Source organism: Acanthopagrus latus, chromosome 6 (genome assembly GCF_904848185.1).
Source record: "Acanthopagrus latus isolate v.2019 chromosome 6, fAcaLat1.1, whole genome shotgun sequence".
Classification (NCBI taxonomy): domain Eukaryota; kingdom Metazoa; phylum Chordata; class Actinopteri; order Spariformes; family Sparidae; genus Acanthopagrus; species Acanthopagrus latus.
In genome coordinates this window covers 17,144,447-17,158,481 of record NC_051044.1, presented here as the reverse complement: position 1 = coordinate 17,158,481, position 14,035 = coordinate 17,144,447, and the positions used below count along the sequence as shown (strand labels likewise).

The 14,035-nt window shown below is 40.7% G+C and overlaps 1 protein-coding gene across 4 annotated transcripts; it reads right to left on the bottom strand.

Moving 5' to 3' along the window:
* Positions 1-23: 23 nt before the first annotated feature.
* LOC119020600 (protein polybromo-1-like) lies at positions 24-10,389 on the bottom strand. Of its 4 annotated transcripts, none has more exons than XM_037100049.1 (29): positions 10,249-10,389; positions 10,016-10,113; positions 9,783-9,930; positions 9,508-9,657; positions 8,793-8,909; positions 8,638-8,706; positions 8,446-8,544; positions 8,266-8,351; positions 8,089-8,174; positions 7,750-7,966; positions 6,914-7,055; positions 6,735-6,829; positions 6,376-6,655; positions 6,127-6,232; positions 5,406-6,045; positions 5,072-5,283; positions 4,775-4,960; positions 4,504-4,661; positions 4,149-4,400; positions 3,914-4,059; positions 3,483-3,640; positions 3,171-3,354; positions 2,743-2,944; positions 2,435-2,636; positions 2,163-2,315; positions 1,485-1,643; positions 1,031-1,083; positions 723-909; positions 24-442 (listed from the first exon to the last, which is right to left on the bottom strand). In XM_037100049.1, exons 1-29 carry the CDS (start codon positions 10,387-10,389, stop codon positions 279-281), a joined length of 4,890 nt encoding a protein of 1,629 aa, XP_036955944.1. In that variant the 3' UTR covers positions 24-278. The 4 variants fall into 4 exon arrangements, with proteins under 4 accessions (XP_036955944.1, XP_036955945.1, XP_036955947.1 ...); XM_037100050.1 differs by having other exon boundaries at positions 4,775-4,957; XM_037100052.1 differs by having other exon boundaries at positions 8,089-8,168.
* Positions 10,390-14,035: the final 3,646 nt, after the last annotated feature.

Here is a 14,035-nt window from a genome sequence, read left to right as displayed (position 1 = left end):
TGCGTAAATAAATGACACCAAACTTAACTCTTCACATTTTAATCGTGAAAGCATGAAGGCAATCATCACAGAATGACAATCATTAACGGTAAAGCTGATAGAACAGTATATCAGAAATGTAAAACAGAAAAACAGCTTCAACACAGAAAGCTTTTTTGACTACAAACACATTTTTTTTTTTTTTTTTAACGACAACACAAAATGAACGCTTTTAGTGAGCTTAATCCTCTCCCTGTCACACAGGTACAGAGGGAACAGAGGCTCAAAATACAGGCATGCTACAGGTTGTGCGACTGACGGACATTCAGGGTGTCGCGCAGCATCAGGTCACGGATTCGCCAAAGTGCATCTGCCATTGTCTTGTGGGCCCCCTTACTCTTCAGCCAGTGGGATGGTAGTCTGCTCTCCTGCTCTTTTGTCAGTCGCACATCTTGTTTTTGAACTGATAGTACACAAATAAAAAAGTTACACATCTTGGTATACTCATTCTGCATTGTCTGTTACAAACCTATTAGGATTAGAGAATGTGACATTGTTGTTATTTTATTTAAGGCTTTCATAGTGTGTAAATAATATTCTAATGCATGTGTCTTGCAAATCAGGTTTTACTCTTTGAAATTGAACAAGCAAGACCCAGAAACCTGTATCTCCAAGCTATGTCAGCCAGTGTGATTATCATTTTCTGCAGTCTTCATCACTGGAAATAGAAAAACAGGATTAACCTGAGAGAGTGTGGTCCCATTTGCTAATGGTTGACGACTCAGCGGTGAGGCCCTCGATGTATCTGAGGTATGCCTCAGAGTGGAGCAGTCGCTGAGACTTGGCTGGTGGGGTCACAAACACCGGGGTGGAGGGCTGCTGGAGTGCTGGTTGTCCTATCTGGCCTTGTCCTGGGTAAGGAGGTGGTGCCTGTTGCCCCGGGCCAATCAAACCCATCTAATGAACATACTGTGTATCAAGCCATCAACGTATATGTAATTTCTGATTCTGTGGTTTGGTCGTTTCTTTCTTACAGAGCTGTACACATTACCTGGGATCCATGAATGTTTCCTGATCCAGGTCCACCTCCTATGCCACTGACACCTGTGGAGATATTCAACATCAAGACACTGTCAAAAATCGAAGTGGGCAACCTGATACTGGTTTGTATTACCAATATATCATTTAAAAAGTCCAATACTGAATTTAACAAGAGGTTTTATATATTTATTTATTCACATTAGAACACTTAAGAATGCCAATTACAATTATATAAAATGTACTTTTGTTCTCATTGGAGACATTAATTTTTCTCAATGACACATCATGACCCAGCCTACTGGTAATGATCAAGATAAATAACCAACCCCCAATTCAGGATATGTGCTCTCAACTGACTAGTCAAGGACCTCAGCCTATTGGTACAGGTAGCCCCTCCAGCGAATCAGATTGGTAGACAGGAAGCAACTGCGTGGCAGGTGGGGTGGCTATGACAGCACTCTTACCAAAATACGGCATTCCAGGAAACCAAGGAATAACAGGCAGGAGATGTTGGGGAAAGACAGGCATCCCCATGTGATGTGTCGGTATGCCAGTCATACTAACCATGCCTGCAACATGGCCCCGCGGGGGCATCATTGCTGACCTATATGCACCCATCACACCTTGTTAGGAAGGAACAGCAGTGACACAAGACAGCAACATGCATTAGTTAAACATGCATCAACTAGTTCACAACTATGCGTGCAGAAATATGTTAATATGCTTTATCATATAATGATCAGATCATTATGATGAATATGGATGGGAAAAAAAGCAACACACACGGAAAATGCATGATGAAAACAAGTATGTGCACATGCACTACTGTCAAGCACTGACTCATTTTTAAGCCCCAATTCTCAAATGGTGTACAGCAAACTTTTCACCTCAGGCTCTGCAATCAGATAGAGGCATGTGGTGTCTTCCACGATGTGCAGGTTGATGAATAAAGAGTACTGTACAACAATCAAAGTTTTGGCTTTTTAAATGATTTCTAGAAACTACATCACTGCAACATCACAAACATGCTGACATGGGTGTGATTAGGAGACTTAAACAATGTGAATACATCTAGCAGTTCAGCTTCTTATTCCAGCTTTGTAGTGAACACTGGAGATCCATCTGCATCTATGAGGGGTTACCTGACACAGGCGTCATGCTGGGATTTAGCATCCCCATTGGGGTTGGGGGAGGCACCACCCCCATCAGTGCCCCTACTGGGGTACCTGCTCTAGGGGACGTCTGATGATGGGCCCTGTCACGCTCCTGCTGCTCGGCCACTTTAGCTGCTCGCTCTGAAGCAAAAAAAAAAAAAAAAAAAAAGACAAGCATAGGGTGTTAAACTTTACATGATTCACATTTCTTCAAACAAAAATGTCTTGATAGAGCTAGAACTTAGAGAAGCTTTGCTCACCTTCATATTCTGCTTTCTTCGTGCCCTCCAGGTTCCTCCACTCTGTGCCAACGAGGCGGCTCAGCTCCCCAAAGGAGAAGTCCGGGTGCTGGGCTTTGATGACCGCTCGCATCTCACTGCTGAACAGGATGTAGCCGCTCATGTTGATCTTCCGCTTTGCACCCTCCTTCTTTGAAAGGCCCTTTATGGACTTTGGCGTGGACTGGCAACCAAAAACAGGAGAAACATTTACAAGATATGGTACAAGCCAAATAATCGCTCATTAGTTTGCAGGGCAAATCTACACATGTAATTACACCAACCCTGACCTGCGGAGGTGTGTAAGGCATGATATCCATTTCACTAGACAAAGACGACTGCATCATAGGAAGAGACTGGTCCCCTAGCTCGCCATCATCATCTCCAAGATCCTCTAGCTCCTCATCTGTCATATCAGCAAACTTGGCTTCCAGCTCCTCAATTTTCCTGTCCAAGAGAGGGGACGGCTCCTTCTGGGGCACAATGAGCTTCCTGTATAAGACCATCAGAAAAATATACTGTGCAATTTATCCACCTTTTCCAGATAAATCCTTTCGTTAAGAAGACCCGACACCTATATTTAAAGTTATTTCATAAAACTGGAAAATAGCTTCTGACAATCAAAAAATGTCTCTGCATTTGAAAGTTGTGACTTGTAGCTCTTCGACAAAGACTTTTTTCTTTCCTGTTCGTCTGCTCATAGTAATAGTTCTTTCACCTAAAATAGTATGTTTCATCCTCCACCACCTTCCCAGAGAGTGAAAAGCGCTTAAGACCCTTGAACTTCTTCATCTGCTTCTCACTCTCAATGTAGCGGCTCTCACAGAGCAGGATGTTCTCTTCAGGCACTTCAGTGGGCCGACACGACAGGTAGTCTTTGTAGGAGGACACTACACACTTCCCTATGAAGCAAGAACACTGACTCAGTAAATGCATTTGGTTATTTGTATAAATTAAATACATTCAACTTTACACACTGTAAACAAAGTGTTGATAGTCAGCTCAACCAAATGTACAGTAAGCAGGGTACCTATGATGCAGGTCATAGGACAAGTCTCCTCCAGGTTGCTGAGGAAAACTTCCTTCTTATAGAACATCTTGGTGGGCTCATGCTCTGTTTCCTCTGGATGGATGAAGATCGGACCAAAGAAGTAGCCTGCTCCGTCTCGCATCCACATTTTCTCAATCCTGTTCAATATACATATATATTAGAAATAAGCTAGACGAGATACACCGCATATCAGAGAACTTTTGTATCTTTGTGAGCACTCTAAAATGCTATTGTGCCGAGCTCCCTGTGTTCCATATGTTTAATTAGCATGTATGCCCGTTAGATTAAATCCTTAAAGAAATTAAGCAAAATATTTTTTGTCAGGTATCAACTAAGTGGGAGGACACTACCATTCAAATACACTGCATTATGAGCATGTTGCTAAAAGCCTGCACATGTTTTTACTCTACCTGCCCACTCGGTGGCGCACTAGCCCATGTGAGGCGATGTAAACGCAGTCTCCAACTTTTAGCCACTGGTTGTTGTAGCAGAGCTGCTCGTAATACTGACAACCCGGCTCCCCATTGGTCATATCCATCGGAACATCCTCTCTCTCCTGCAGACACAAATTGTTATCCTGACATTAGTTACTACATGTATTCTCAGTCATAAAAAAAAAAACAAACGAACAAAAAAAACATTTACCTTGTCTACAATGACGTCTGTCATTTTGCTTTCTTCAGCGGCCTCTGGTGGTTTTTCCTCTTGTTTGGGGGCAAACATGGACGCCACACGGACAACAGGTAGAGGTACCTCTCTGGGAAGAAACCGAACAGAGCTCAAGGGCATGGCCCACATCTTGATCTTCTTGAAAGACTTGGATTTGGCCGAGTAGCGCGACTCACAGACGTAAACATCCTCAGCTCTGAAGCCTTCTGGGTGAAGTTTAAAGTATTCCTTTAATTAAACAAACCAAAAGTACTTAGTCAATACACATTTAAAGAGCCAAAACGTATATAACAATCAAATGTAAGTTGTTCCTTATTATAAAAACGTTTACCTTCACAAACATGACCACACATTTACCCAGAATCTTGCTGACAGGAGCTTTGTTGTAATAGTCGCTCTTAAAAACTTCTTTCTCCAAGAACTTCCTTGTGGCCAGATGAAATGTTTCATTTGGCCTGTAGAACCAGCATCCGTACAGCCACTTCTCACCTACAAGTATCAGAGGCGGAAAAATATGAATGGATTAGAACCGGTCTCAACAAAATGTGTGTTACTGAACTGGAACGCTACCTGAAAGTACTAACAAAGACACTGAAACTGACCAGTGTCATCTTGCCAGAGGCGTTCGATGTAGATGATGTGAGGCTGGAGGTTTGGCTCCGCCGGCTCCACGTACACGTAGTCTCCAACGTGGTACATGCTGTCTTTGAAGCTGCAGTCCTGACTATATGTCCGCTGCAGGTTTGACTGCCATGATCCTCCACCAGAGTCCTCTCTCTTCTCAGCTTCTGGGAAATCACAACTAAGTCAGTAAAACAATGCCACAGTATTTGCTGGGACAACACTTGATTTAACTCCTATGTGCTCTAATCTTTTTACTGTAACTTGTAAGAAAATACCCCTTTTTTCTTCCTCCCTCTTGATTTTGTCCTCTTCAAACTCCTTGGGAAGCTTCTCTTTCTTTTCCTTTTCCACATCACTGTGCAGGTGTTTGGAGGTATAGCTGAGGGCAGGAGACATCAAGATCTCTCCGTTCTTACAAAGCTCATCTCTGATCCGGATGAAGAACTGCTGCAGCTCCACGGCATCTTCAAAGATTTCAGAATCAGTCCTGTAGTGAACATATGGTGTAAAAAAAAAAAACGTTGGCTTTCTTTAAATGCAACATCAGTGCATTAAAAGTTGATTAGACAATCTATTTGTTTTTGTATGGGATGGTCAACAGTACCTCACCTATTCAATCGTCTGGCCTTTTCCAGCACTTCAAACATGTGATCCTGGAATACATCCAGCCTCTTATACCTCCCTCGATCCACATTAGTCCTGATAATCTCAAAATTGAGTCGTGGCTTCTCAGGACTAGCAGGATCCAGGGCGGGAATCTCAGCGAGTGAATCACTGTAGCAACGGCCCTCGTCATCTTGGTGACCGAGCACAGAGACAAAGAGGCTGCGGATGAGTTCCTGGATGAGGCGGGGCACGTCGGGCACATGGCCGTCATCTCCACCCTCCAGGTCCCGCCTGGTCTCTAACAGCACCCTGTGCAGCACGAGGGCGTCGCGGTAAATCAGAGACTCGGGCTCGTTGTAAGTGCAGGCGTTGTTGAACATGAGGACCAAGTCCTCCACCAACGCGTCCACATCCTGGTACTTATTAGCCAACATGTGGCTCTTGATCTTCTCCATGTCCACAGGTTTCTTGATGGCGATGTAGTAATCGGGCAGTTCAGCGCGAGACGGCAGCCGCAGGAAGATTGTGCTGAGGCGACGGCCCCGCTTATCGATGAAGTTTTTGACGGCTTCGTAAAGCTCATTCAGCTTCTGCTGTAAAGGTGTTAAGTACTTTGACTTCTTCAGAGTAATGTTGTTCTTTCCTGCAGTCAAACACAGTGTATGCATGTGTATTACAACCAATCTTACCAATGATTGATTTCATGTAATTTACGAAGACATACTTATTTTCAACTTTGGGGACATCATGTCATCATCATCTGTAGCTGGCCCAAGATCCTTGCGTCTGTCTTTCATAATCTTCTCTAAGATGTCAGCATCATTGTACACCTTGAACAAAACAAAGTGTACAGACGCTCTTCTTTATTACAGAAAACAAATGTGTTTTTCAGGCTATGGAAGGTGTCACTATTGCTATAGCAAAATAGATTATAATACTCTTTATGCAGCCACAAATACCAAACACATCTAACCTGGGAGCCTTCTTCATTGTAGTGCCGAGCATTGCGGAACATCAGCTTCATATCCTCCACCATTGCGTCTTCAGTCATGTACTTGTCCGAGCGGATGTTGTGCTCAATGGTCCTGAGGTCCATTGGTTCCAGGATGACCTTGTAGTAGTCGGGATAGTCCTTCTTCGAGGGCTTGACCATGAAGAGGTCGCACAGCCTCCGACCGGTGCTGGCCTCTCGTGCCTCAGTTACAGAAGCTAGGAGGACTTTCATTCGGTTTTTCTTTGTGTTTTTCTTGTGGCTGAAAACAAAATGCTAAAAAGTCAAACTCGGACAAACAAAAGAAGAACTGAGCATGAAACATGTGACAAAGTACAAACCTTTTTCTTTTTGTGCTACTGGTGTCAGATGTGGCAGAGGAGAGCATGCTGTCTCCATCATCATCATCTCTCTGCAAAAGCTCTTTTCTCTTCATCTAGGCAAAAATGAATAATACATATATCGAATGGTTATGGTCTTTAAAATACCACAAATCCATCAAGTACACTTTGGGACTGACCTGCTGAATGTGCTGGAGCTTGAGAGCACGCTTGTAGATGGACGAGTGAGGAACATTGTAGCGTTTGGCGTTCTCAAACATCAGCGTCAGATCTGAGTCGACATGCTCGACACTCTCGTATTCGTTGTTCTTCATCTTGTTCCTGTGGGGAATTACGGGCTCTCACATTTGGGAAGGAGGGCACAGAAATACTGTACTGTACAGTGAGTGTGTGTGATGCCGTAGGGGTAGAAAATAAAAAAGAGAGAATGTTGGTGAAACAAAATAAAACATGAACAAAAACTTGAAAAATGAAGCAAAACGGGTTTTCATCCAGATAGTGTTTATAAATTCTGATATATTTCTGTTTCAAAAGATTGTAAGAAAGGCAAATGTTTATGTCATTCCCACTGACTTTTTCCACAGCACTAAAACCAATTATAAATGTGTTTATAGAAAACAAATCAACCAAGCTGATCTCATTTTTTATTTTTAAAACCATTTCAATCACTTAACCTAAATTGAAATTTAATTGAAAACCAAAGAGTCTTATCTAACTTAAGCTGACATTAAACCCCTGAATCAACACCAAATATCTTATTTTGTAGGAGAATTTTTCTTAATGGGCTTTCCTTGGCTTTTAAATTAACTCTTGAAAAGGGATTTAAACTGAAGAAAGGATAATTTGATGCATTTTAAAAAATATTCAGTTATAGATTAAAATTCAGTGATCTGAGATTCAGGTGGTGATACTGCAATAGGTGGAAAAGACGCGGACAGGCTTGAATGTTGCTGAGTATTAAATGATTCTGGCCTTTGTAAACACAGACATGAAAGCACACAGAGTTTGATCCTACTTGATCTGATGGAGGCAGATGGGCTGATTGATCTGGTGGAAATAGTCGGGGTAGTCCTTCCTGGAGGGCAGCTGCAAGAAAGGCTCAGAGATCAGCTGGCCCTGGCTGTTCCTGGCACCTCGCACGGCCTCATACAGCTGGAAGATGGGATTAGTCATGTCCATGTTAGAGGTCATGCTCTCCGCCTCAGATTCCCCCTCGTCATAATGGACAGTACCTGAGAATAATAGGCGAAGATCAATCAATAAAGAAACACTCATCAATACAAACAGAGCCATTTCATCAGTGCCTGGTGGATTCACGTGTACGTTTGATGAAGATAACGAGGCGCAGACGTACCAGAGAGTATCCCCTCCTCATCACTTTCATACTGAAGAGCCATGGTTATGGCCGAGAGCCGGTCTCCCTGGGCGGACCTTCTGTTCCTGACAGAGTAGGATAGAAGAAGAACAGCAACAGAGTTAAATGTCAACAGGTCTATATTCCACATTATTCACAATATTATCTCCAGTTTACCTGATACGAATGCTGGACTTGATCGGTTCCCCATGTTCCATCTCAGACTTCTTTTGAGAAAAAATCTTTTTGATGGTGTTTGAATCCTGGAACACATGAGTAGCTCATAGGTGTGTATGTATGTATGTCACACACTGCCAATGATTTCCAACAATATTATATTGTAAATTACACACTCACCTTAAATACTTGCGATCCAGGCTCATTGTAAGTTTTGGCATTCTTGACCAGCAAATCTATGTCTTTAGCCATGGCACTGACATTCCTGTAGTGGCCCAACTAATTGCAAATACATGTATTCAGCATTTTATGAAAATAAAAAAAATGTAAATAATTGTATCAAGATTTAACAGGGATATTGTAAAATCATACCTGAATCTTTTGAGCGATGATTTTCAGATCGATTGGTTCCTTAATGATGGCATAATAATCTGGGTATTGCTAAATGAATAAAGGTAAACTGTAAATCAAAGCCAAGTCCCTCATTTCACTAATAATGTCTTTAGCCACACTGTAGGTGCTCGTACCAGTTTAGAGGGAAGCTTCTGGAACAGCTCGCTGACCAGACGGCCAGTGGGTTCGGTGTAAGACACCACAGCATCAAGGAGCTGCTCCAGGAACTCTTTCAAGCAGGAAGGTGTACTCTGTTACACACAAGTGGTCAAACAGCTTAGGTCAGGAAATAATGTATCAAACTTAGTGATACACAGTATTCTGTGCATCATCGAGTCATAGGAGAATTTTTTTTTTTTAAAAAGTCAAAATATGAAGAGAAATTAAAAAAAAAAAAAAAAGGAATTAAAATGTGGAAATATAAAAAGAGATTTAGACAAGTTATAAAACAAAAATTGTACACATCTTTATTTATTGTCAAGCTCATTTACAGTGGTATGTGTATTATATATGTTTTAATAATATGTCTTTCACTTTTTGCATATACACTTTTTTGTGCATATCTTTTTTAAAAAGTATCATTTTTATATGATGTCATTTACTTAATTGTATCCCTTTTTCCCTTATTCTTTCCACATATTACTTTTGCTTTGTTCCTTATTATGTGTGTGGTTTCATTATTTTAATAAATTCCTTGCTACAACCCAAAGAATGTTGCAATTAGACACATCTAATCTGCATAACATCACCTTAGAATAAAAAAAACTGATCTATCATACCATCATTATACGTAATGGAGCTCATCATGCATAAAAATGTATGAAAAAGTTATCGGTCATGTTATGTCACCTCATCCTCAGTAGACCCTCCAGGATTGTCTCCAGCATCGTAGCCATCTTCATCATCCTCATCGTATTCCCCCCGCTGAACAAATTCATTCTTGGTTCGCAGGTAAAGGTCCCACAGTTTACAGGCTGCTCTGTACTCAGGACTGTCGGACTACACGGACACAAGCGGCACATATTAATGCAGCTGTACAGCCTGAGCCATGCAAAGATATAATTTCTGCCAACACACATCATTTTTAAGTTAGAGTAAGTTGTTTTATTGCTTTTTTTTTTTACCTTGTAGTATGTTTTTGCATTGTTGAATAACAGCTGAAAGTCACTGGTGAGCTGTTCAACGTCATCATACTCCTCCATCTTTAATTTCTGCTGGATCTTCATCATGTCAATAGGCTGAGACACCACATGGTAGTAGTCGGGTTGATTCCTGTAAGAAACAACGACTTGTACACTTTCTGTGGGACATAATCATTTGCACATATCTAACGGCCGCTCCTTTTTTTTTTCCTCACCTCCGTTTAGGCGCTCTGATGAACAGCTCACATAACATCCTGCCCTGGTCGTCCTTGTAATCTCTGATTGTGTTGTACAGTTCATGACATACAGCAATCTGCAAGGCGGGGATTAAACACTTTAAAATATCCACACCCTTTATCAAGTCAACTACATAAATTGTGTGGTTAGCTTAATTCTGACAATAGGTCAAAAACAAAAACAGTTACTGAAATCTGTAAAACCAAATTACAGGATCCACAGTTGGAATGTTTGAGGTCCTTCTCCTCTTTCTCCCAATTGAAGACACTAACGATGAAGTGTGGCTATCGTCAAAATCTCCTCCACTCACACTGCTAGAGGGGGATGTCGCCCGTCTCCTTTTCAAGGCCATGACGAACCCCTGAGGCAAAAAGGCATGGAGAATATCTTATGTTAAAAGCTGGAAACATTACGTAGTCAGTTTTCAAGACGATAGAGTGATAAAAGAATCACAATGCGGGAAACTGGCTGTGCTCTGAGCAGTCAGTTACACCTGCTGATTGTGTTGACACCCAGAACTTTATACAGAATACATCCTCCCTGAACTAATGATTCTCCATCAAAACATGTACTTAATAATATAATAAATTCATGGAAAACGGAGCAAAAGACAGAAGCTGGGGGACAATATATACAGACTGGCAATAAACCAATATGTAGGTCTGAGGAGGAGTTAAGCATTTTTTTTTTTAATATTGTGAGTCACGATATGCAGTTTATGTCTTTATCAATAACGCAAAAGCATTTGTTTTGCTATATATAACAGACAAAAAATATCTAATGTTTCATTAAGCTTTAAAATGACATTTAGGGAAAAAACTGAACAACTTTCAATAACTAATCAATCAGGTGTTTCACGGGCCTTTTGGATCTGTTCACGTGCTCGTCTACACATTGAACTCTTCACTGACAAGTTTTATGTCTTACAGCTTCACTTACATGATGTTGTTTAAAAAGGGGAGGAAGCCCCTCCTTTTATTTCTTTTGAAGAAACAGGATATCGTTGTCAAGATGTTAGAAAACTTTAAATCAAAATATTGGATATTTTAGTTAAAGGTGCGCTATGTAGTTTTGAGGAAAAAAAAAAACTTAATAAATTAAAACTCAGAAAGTATATATTTAGAATCTTAATGAAATAACAGTACCAACTCAGAAATAGTTATTTGATATATTTCCATATAAAAAAGCCACCATCAAGGAAAATAAGGTCCCCAAAACATTAGCCACATCAGAATATTGCTCTGATATTCTAAGCAGCTCCAGCAGTTGACTGGTGATGATTATGTGACGTGATTTTGAGCAAAAAGCTTGCAATATCTTTGTCTCCTTCCACTACTGTGTTGTTGTAGTTATGGTTTTAAAATCGCCAATTTTAATTAGGGAAAAGTCACCTCGACCCAGCCAGACTTCAGTGAACTTGAACAGCATCCCTCTATACCAGTGAGAGCCAGACAGGGGTCACTAGTTGTTGACAGTAATTATGTGATGCAATTCAGAGCATCTCTGTCACTTTCCAAGGTGCATGTTGAGTCGGAATCTCGACCATGACACATTATAACAGCATCCATATGATTATAAAAAATTGGCAAAACATTTTTAGAAGTACAGTTGGACACCAGGGGGACCTTAAAAAAAACCTACAGATCTCGACATTGTGATGCATATACTGTTGTGCCTCTTTTGGTTCCACAAAACCGTCATGCTGTATGAAATGACACAGCGGAGCAGCTTTATTGGATGCCTGTGTGAAAAGGGCGATCGTCTAAAGCTGGAAAGGTGGCCGCTTTAAAAACACTGCACATATAAACACAGAAAAAGAGTATGACTTTGTATTGTCTTCAGAGGACAGTTTCTTTCCTAAACTTCATAATGCACCTTTAATCTTTTACTTTACTGTAGCTCACAGAACACTCCATTATAAATGCTCGCATGACGTGTATAGGGAGCAGGGCACCCAGACACCCACATGTCACCCAGGATGAGTAATGTCATGTCACCTCAGATGAACTTTGAACCCTGATTAAATCGAGACAACTGGACAGGCGTGTTAATGTAGTTAAATTCCTCTCCCTGACGGCAACAATTCAAGGGTGTTTTCCACAGACACTCTGCCCTCCTGGCGGGCTCCATGTCCCTTCTGTTCAAATTAGAAATGTGACATCCACGCCAGCTGACTCTCATCACCTGGAATGGTATTTCTATCGACGGACATTAATGATGCTGGCATGTCTGGAGGCTTCACTAGCCAAAAAAAAAAAAAAAAAAAAAAATGTTAACCGCTCCCTCTCATGCCATGTAGCTGCGTGCTCGCACCAGCTGCAGTAAGCTAGCACACGGACCGCAGCAGCCGTCCACAGACCTGTCACTCCGTGTGGACACTCGGGTCCAGACCTCCCCGCGGCTAACGTTAGCTACAGTCCGCGGTTAGCCTCCAACATCACCGGACGTTAGTTAGAGCCGAGACAAAGGCATCACTGTGACAACGACCAACGTTACCAAGCTACCGCTCAGAAAAATCGACGACACTTGATTGGAAAACACTGTCATTTTATAATTCCGTCCGCTTCACGTAGTTGCGTGCTTACCTTCTGCGGGCACGTTACTAGACCCACAAATTCTTAACCATCAAGAAAACCAATCACTTATCGATTTTAGACAGGGGGACACAAGTGCCAAGCTGGCAGCAGTTCAACCGTCGCTTCCGGTTTTTCGCCTTCAAAATAAAAGGGCAAACCGTTTCGACGTATTAAAAGTTCGTGTTGCGTACATGTAAATATTGTTTCGTCTTTTCTCCCTTCGATGTTGGATATTTGTTATAAGTAGGTCGCATGTAAGGGGCCACTTCGGTGTTAAGAAAGCGTACCCATGGCGCAGTCAAAAATCAAAACGTCTAATCTCCGACGTCGCTGACACACTTCCTGTTAGTTAAATTGTGGTTGACACTCGTCGTTAGGGCTGAAAAAAACACTTGAGAAGTGGTTTTATTTTAAGGGGAGTACAGGGTAAGATGAAATTTGAGTGTTTATTGAGTGATTGTTATGCCTGAACAATCTGTCTTTGTTTTGACTGAATAAACATTTTTAGAATTCAGAATTAACTGACCTTAAACACAAGACAACTTTTAATTTTATGACCTTATTTACCCCTGAGAAAAGTTTGGTCATTCAGTTATGGAGGAAAAACAATATTTCTAAGTTTATCTTAATGTTGTAAACATTTACATTTGAATTTCTTCCCCAATAATGCATGTTGCCCCTTTAAATTCTGATACAAAATCAAAGCATTTTGACATCATTATAAACTTAAAACCCATACTTTTAATTAAACCATATGTCGCTGTGTACCTGATAAACATTTTAAGTTTACATTTTAAGTAATGATGACGCTATAATCTTTGTGTGTTAGCTACAGAGAGCGCCTCCCTCCTGACATCTCTAATTAAGTCAAGAAGGTCGAATAGGTGTTTGTCTGTGGTATATCATTTGTTCAGCAGTTTACAAGTTGTACAATTTCATTTATTTATTAAGATGAACAAAAATTAGGAAAAAGTTGATTAGATTTCGATTGGTTTAAGAGGAAGTAGAATACAGTAATATAATAATGTATAAAATCAAAATGAGAATGCATGGATGGTTTGATGTTCCTGTTGTTGATGTGTTCACTTAAAGCCATGAACGCTGAGTGATGTATTGAAAAATATGTTTTATGCATGCAGGTTTCTTGTCTGCCATTTTTTTAAATAAAGAGGAAAACATTACACAACTCAAATCATTACTCAAATGGTGTAATGGATGTTGCGGACAAGCAGGAGCTGTGTGTGTTTGTGTATATTTTGATATTTATTGATTGGGTTATTTGATTTTTTTTTTTTCTTCAAGTGTCTGGGTTCCAAGTTTTAGTTTTCTTCTTTCTTTTTTTTTTTAGAGCAATTATAGCCTACAGATTTGTTATATGTATATTTTTATGACAAAATAAAATACAATTAGAATAAGATTAAA

Bases quoted from the DNA above. Each gene is read 5' to 3' on its own strand.
- LOC119020600 (XM_037100049.1), bottom strand. From the start codon at position 10,389: ATGGCCTTGAAAAGGAGACGGGCGACATCCCCCTCTAGCAGTGTGAGT. The intron at 8,910-9,507 runs GTGACATAACAT...TGTGTGTAACAG, and splicing joins GAGGGTCTACTGAGGATGAG to AGTACACCTTCCTGCTTGAA. The intron at 8,175-8,265 runs GTAAACTGGAGA...CTACTCTGTCAG, and splicing joins AAGTCCAGCATTCGTATCAG to GAACAGAAGGTCCGCCCAGG.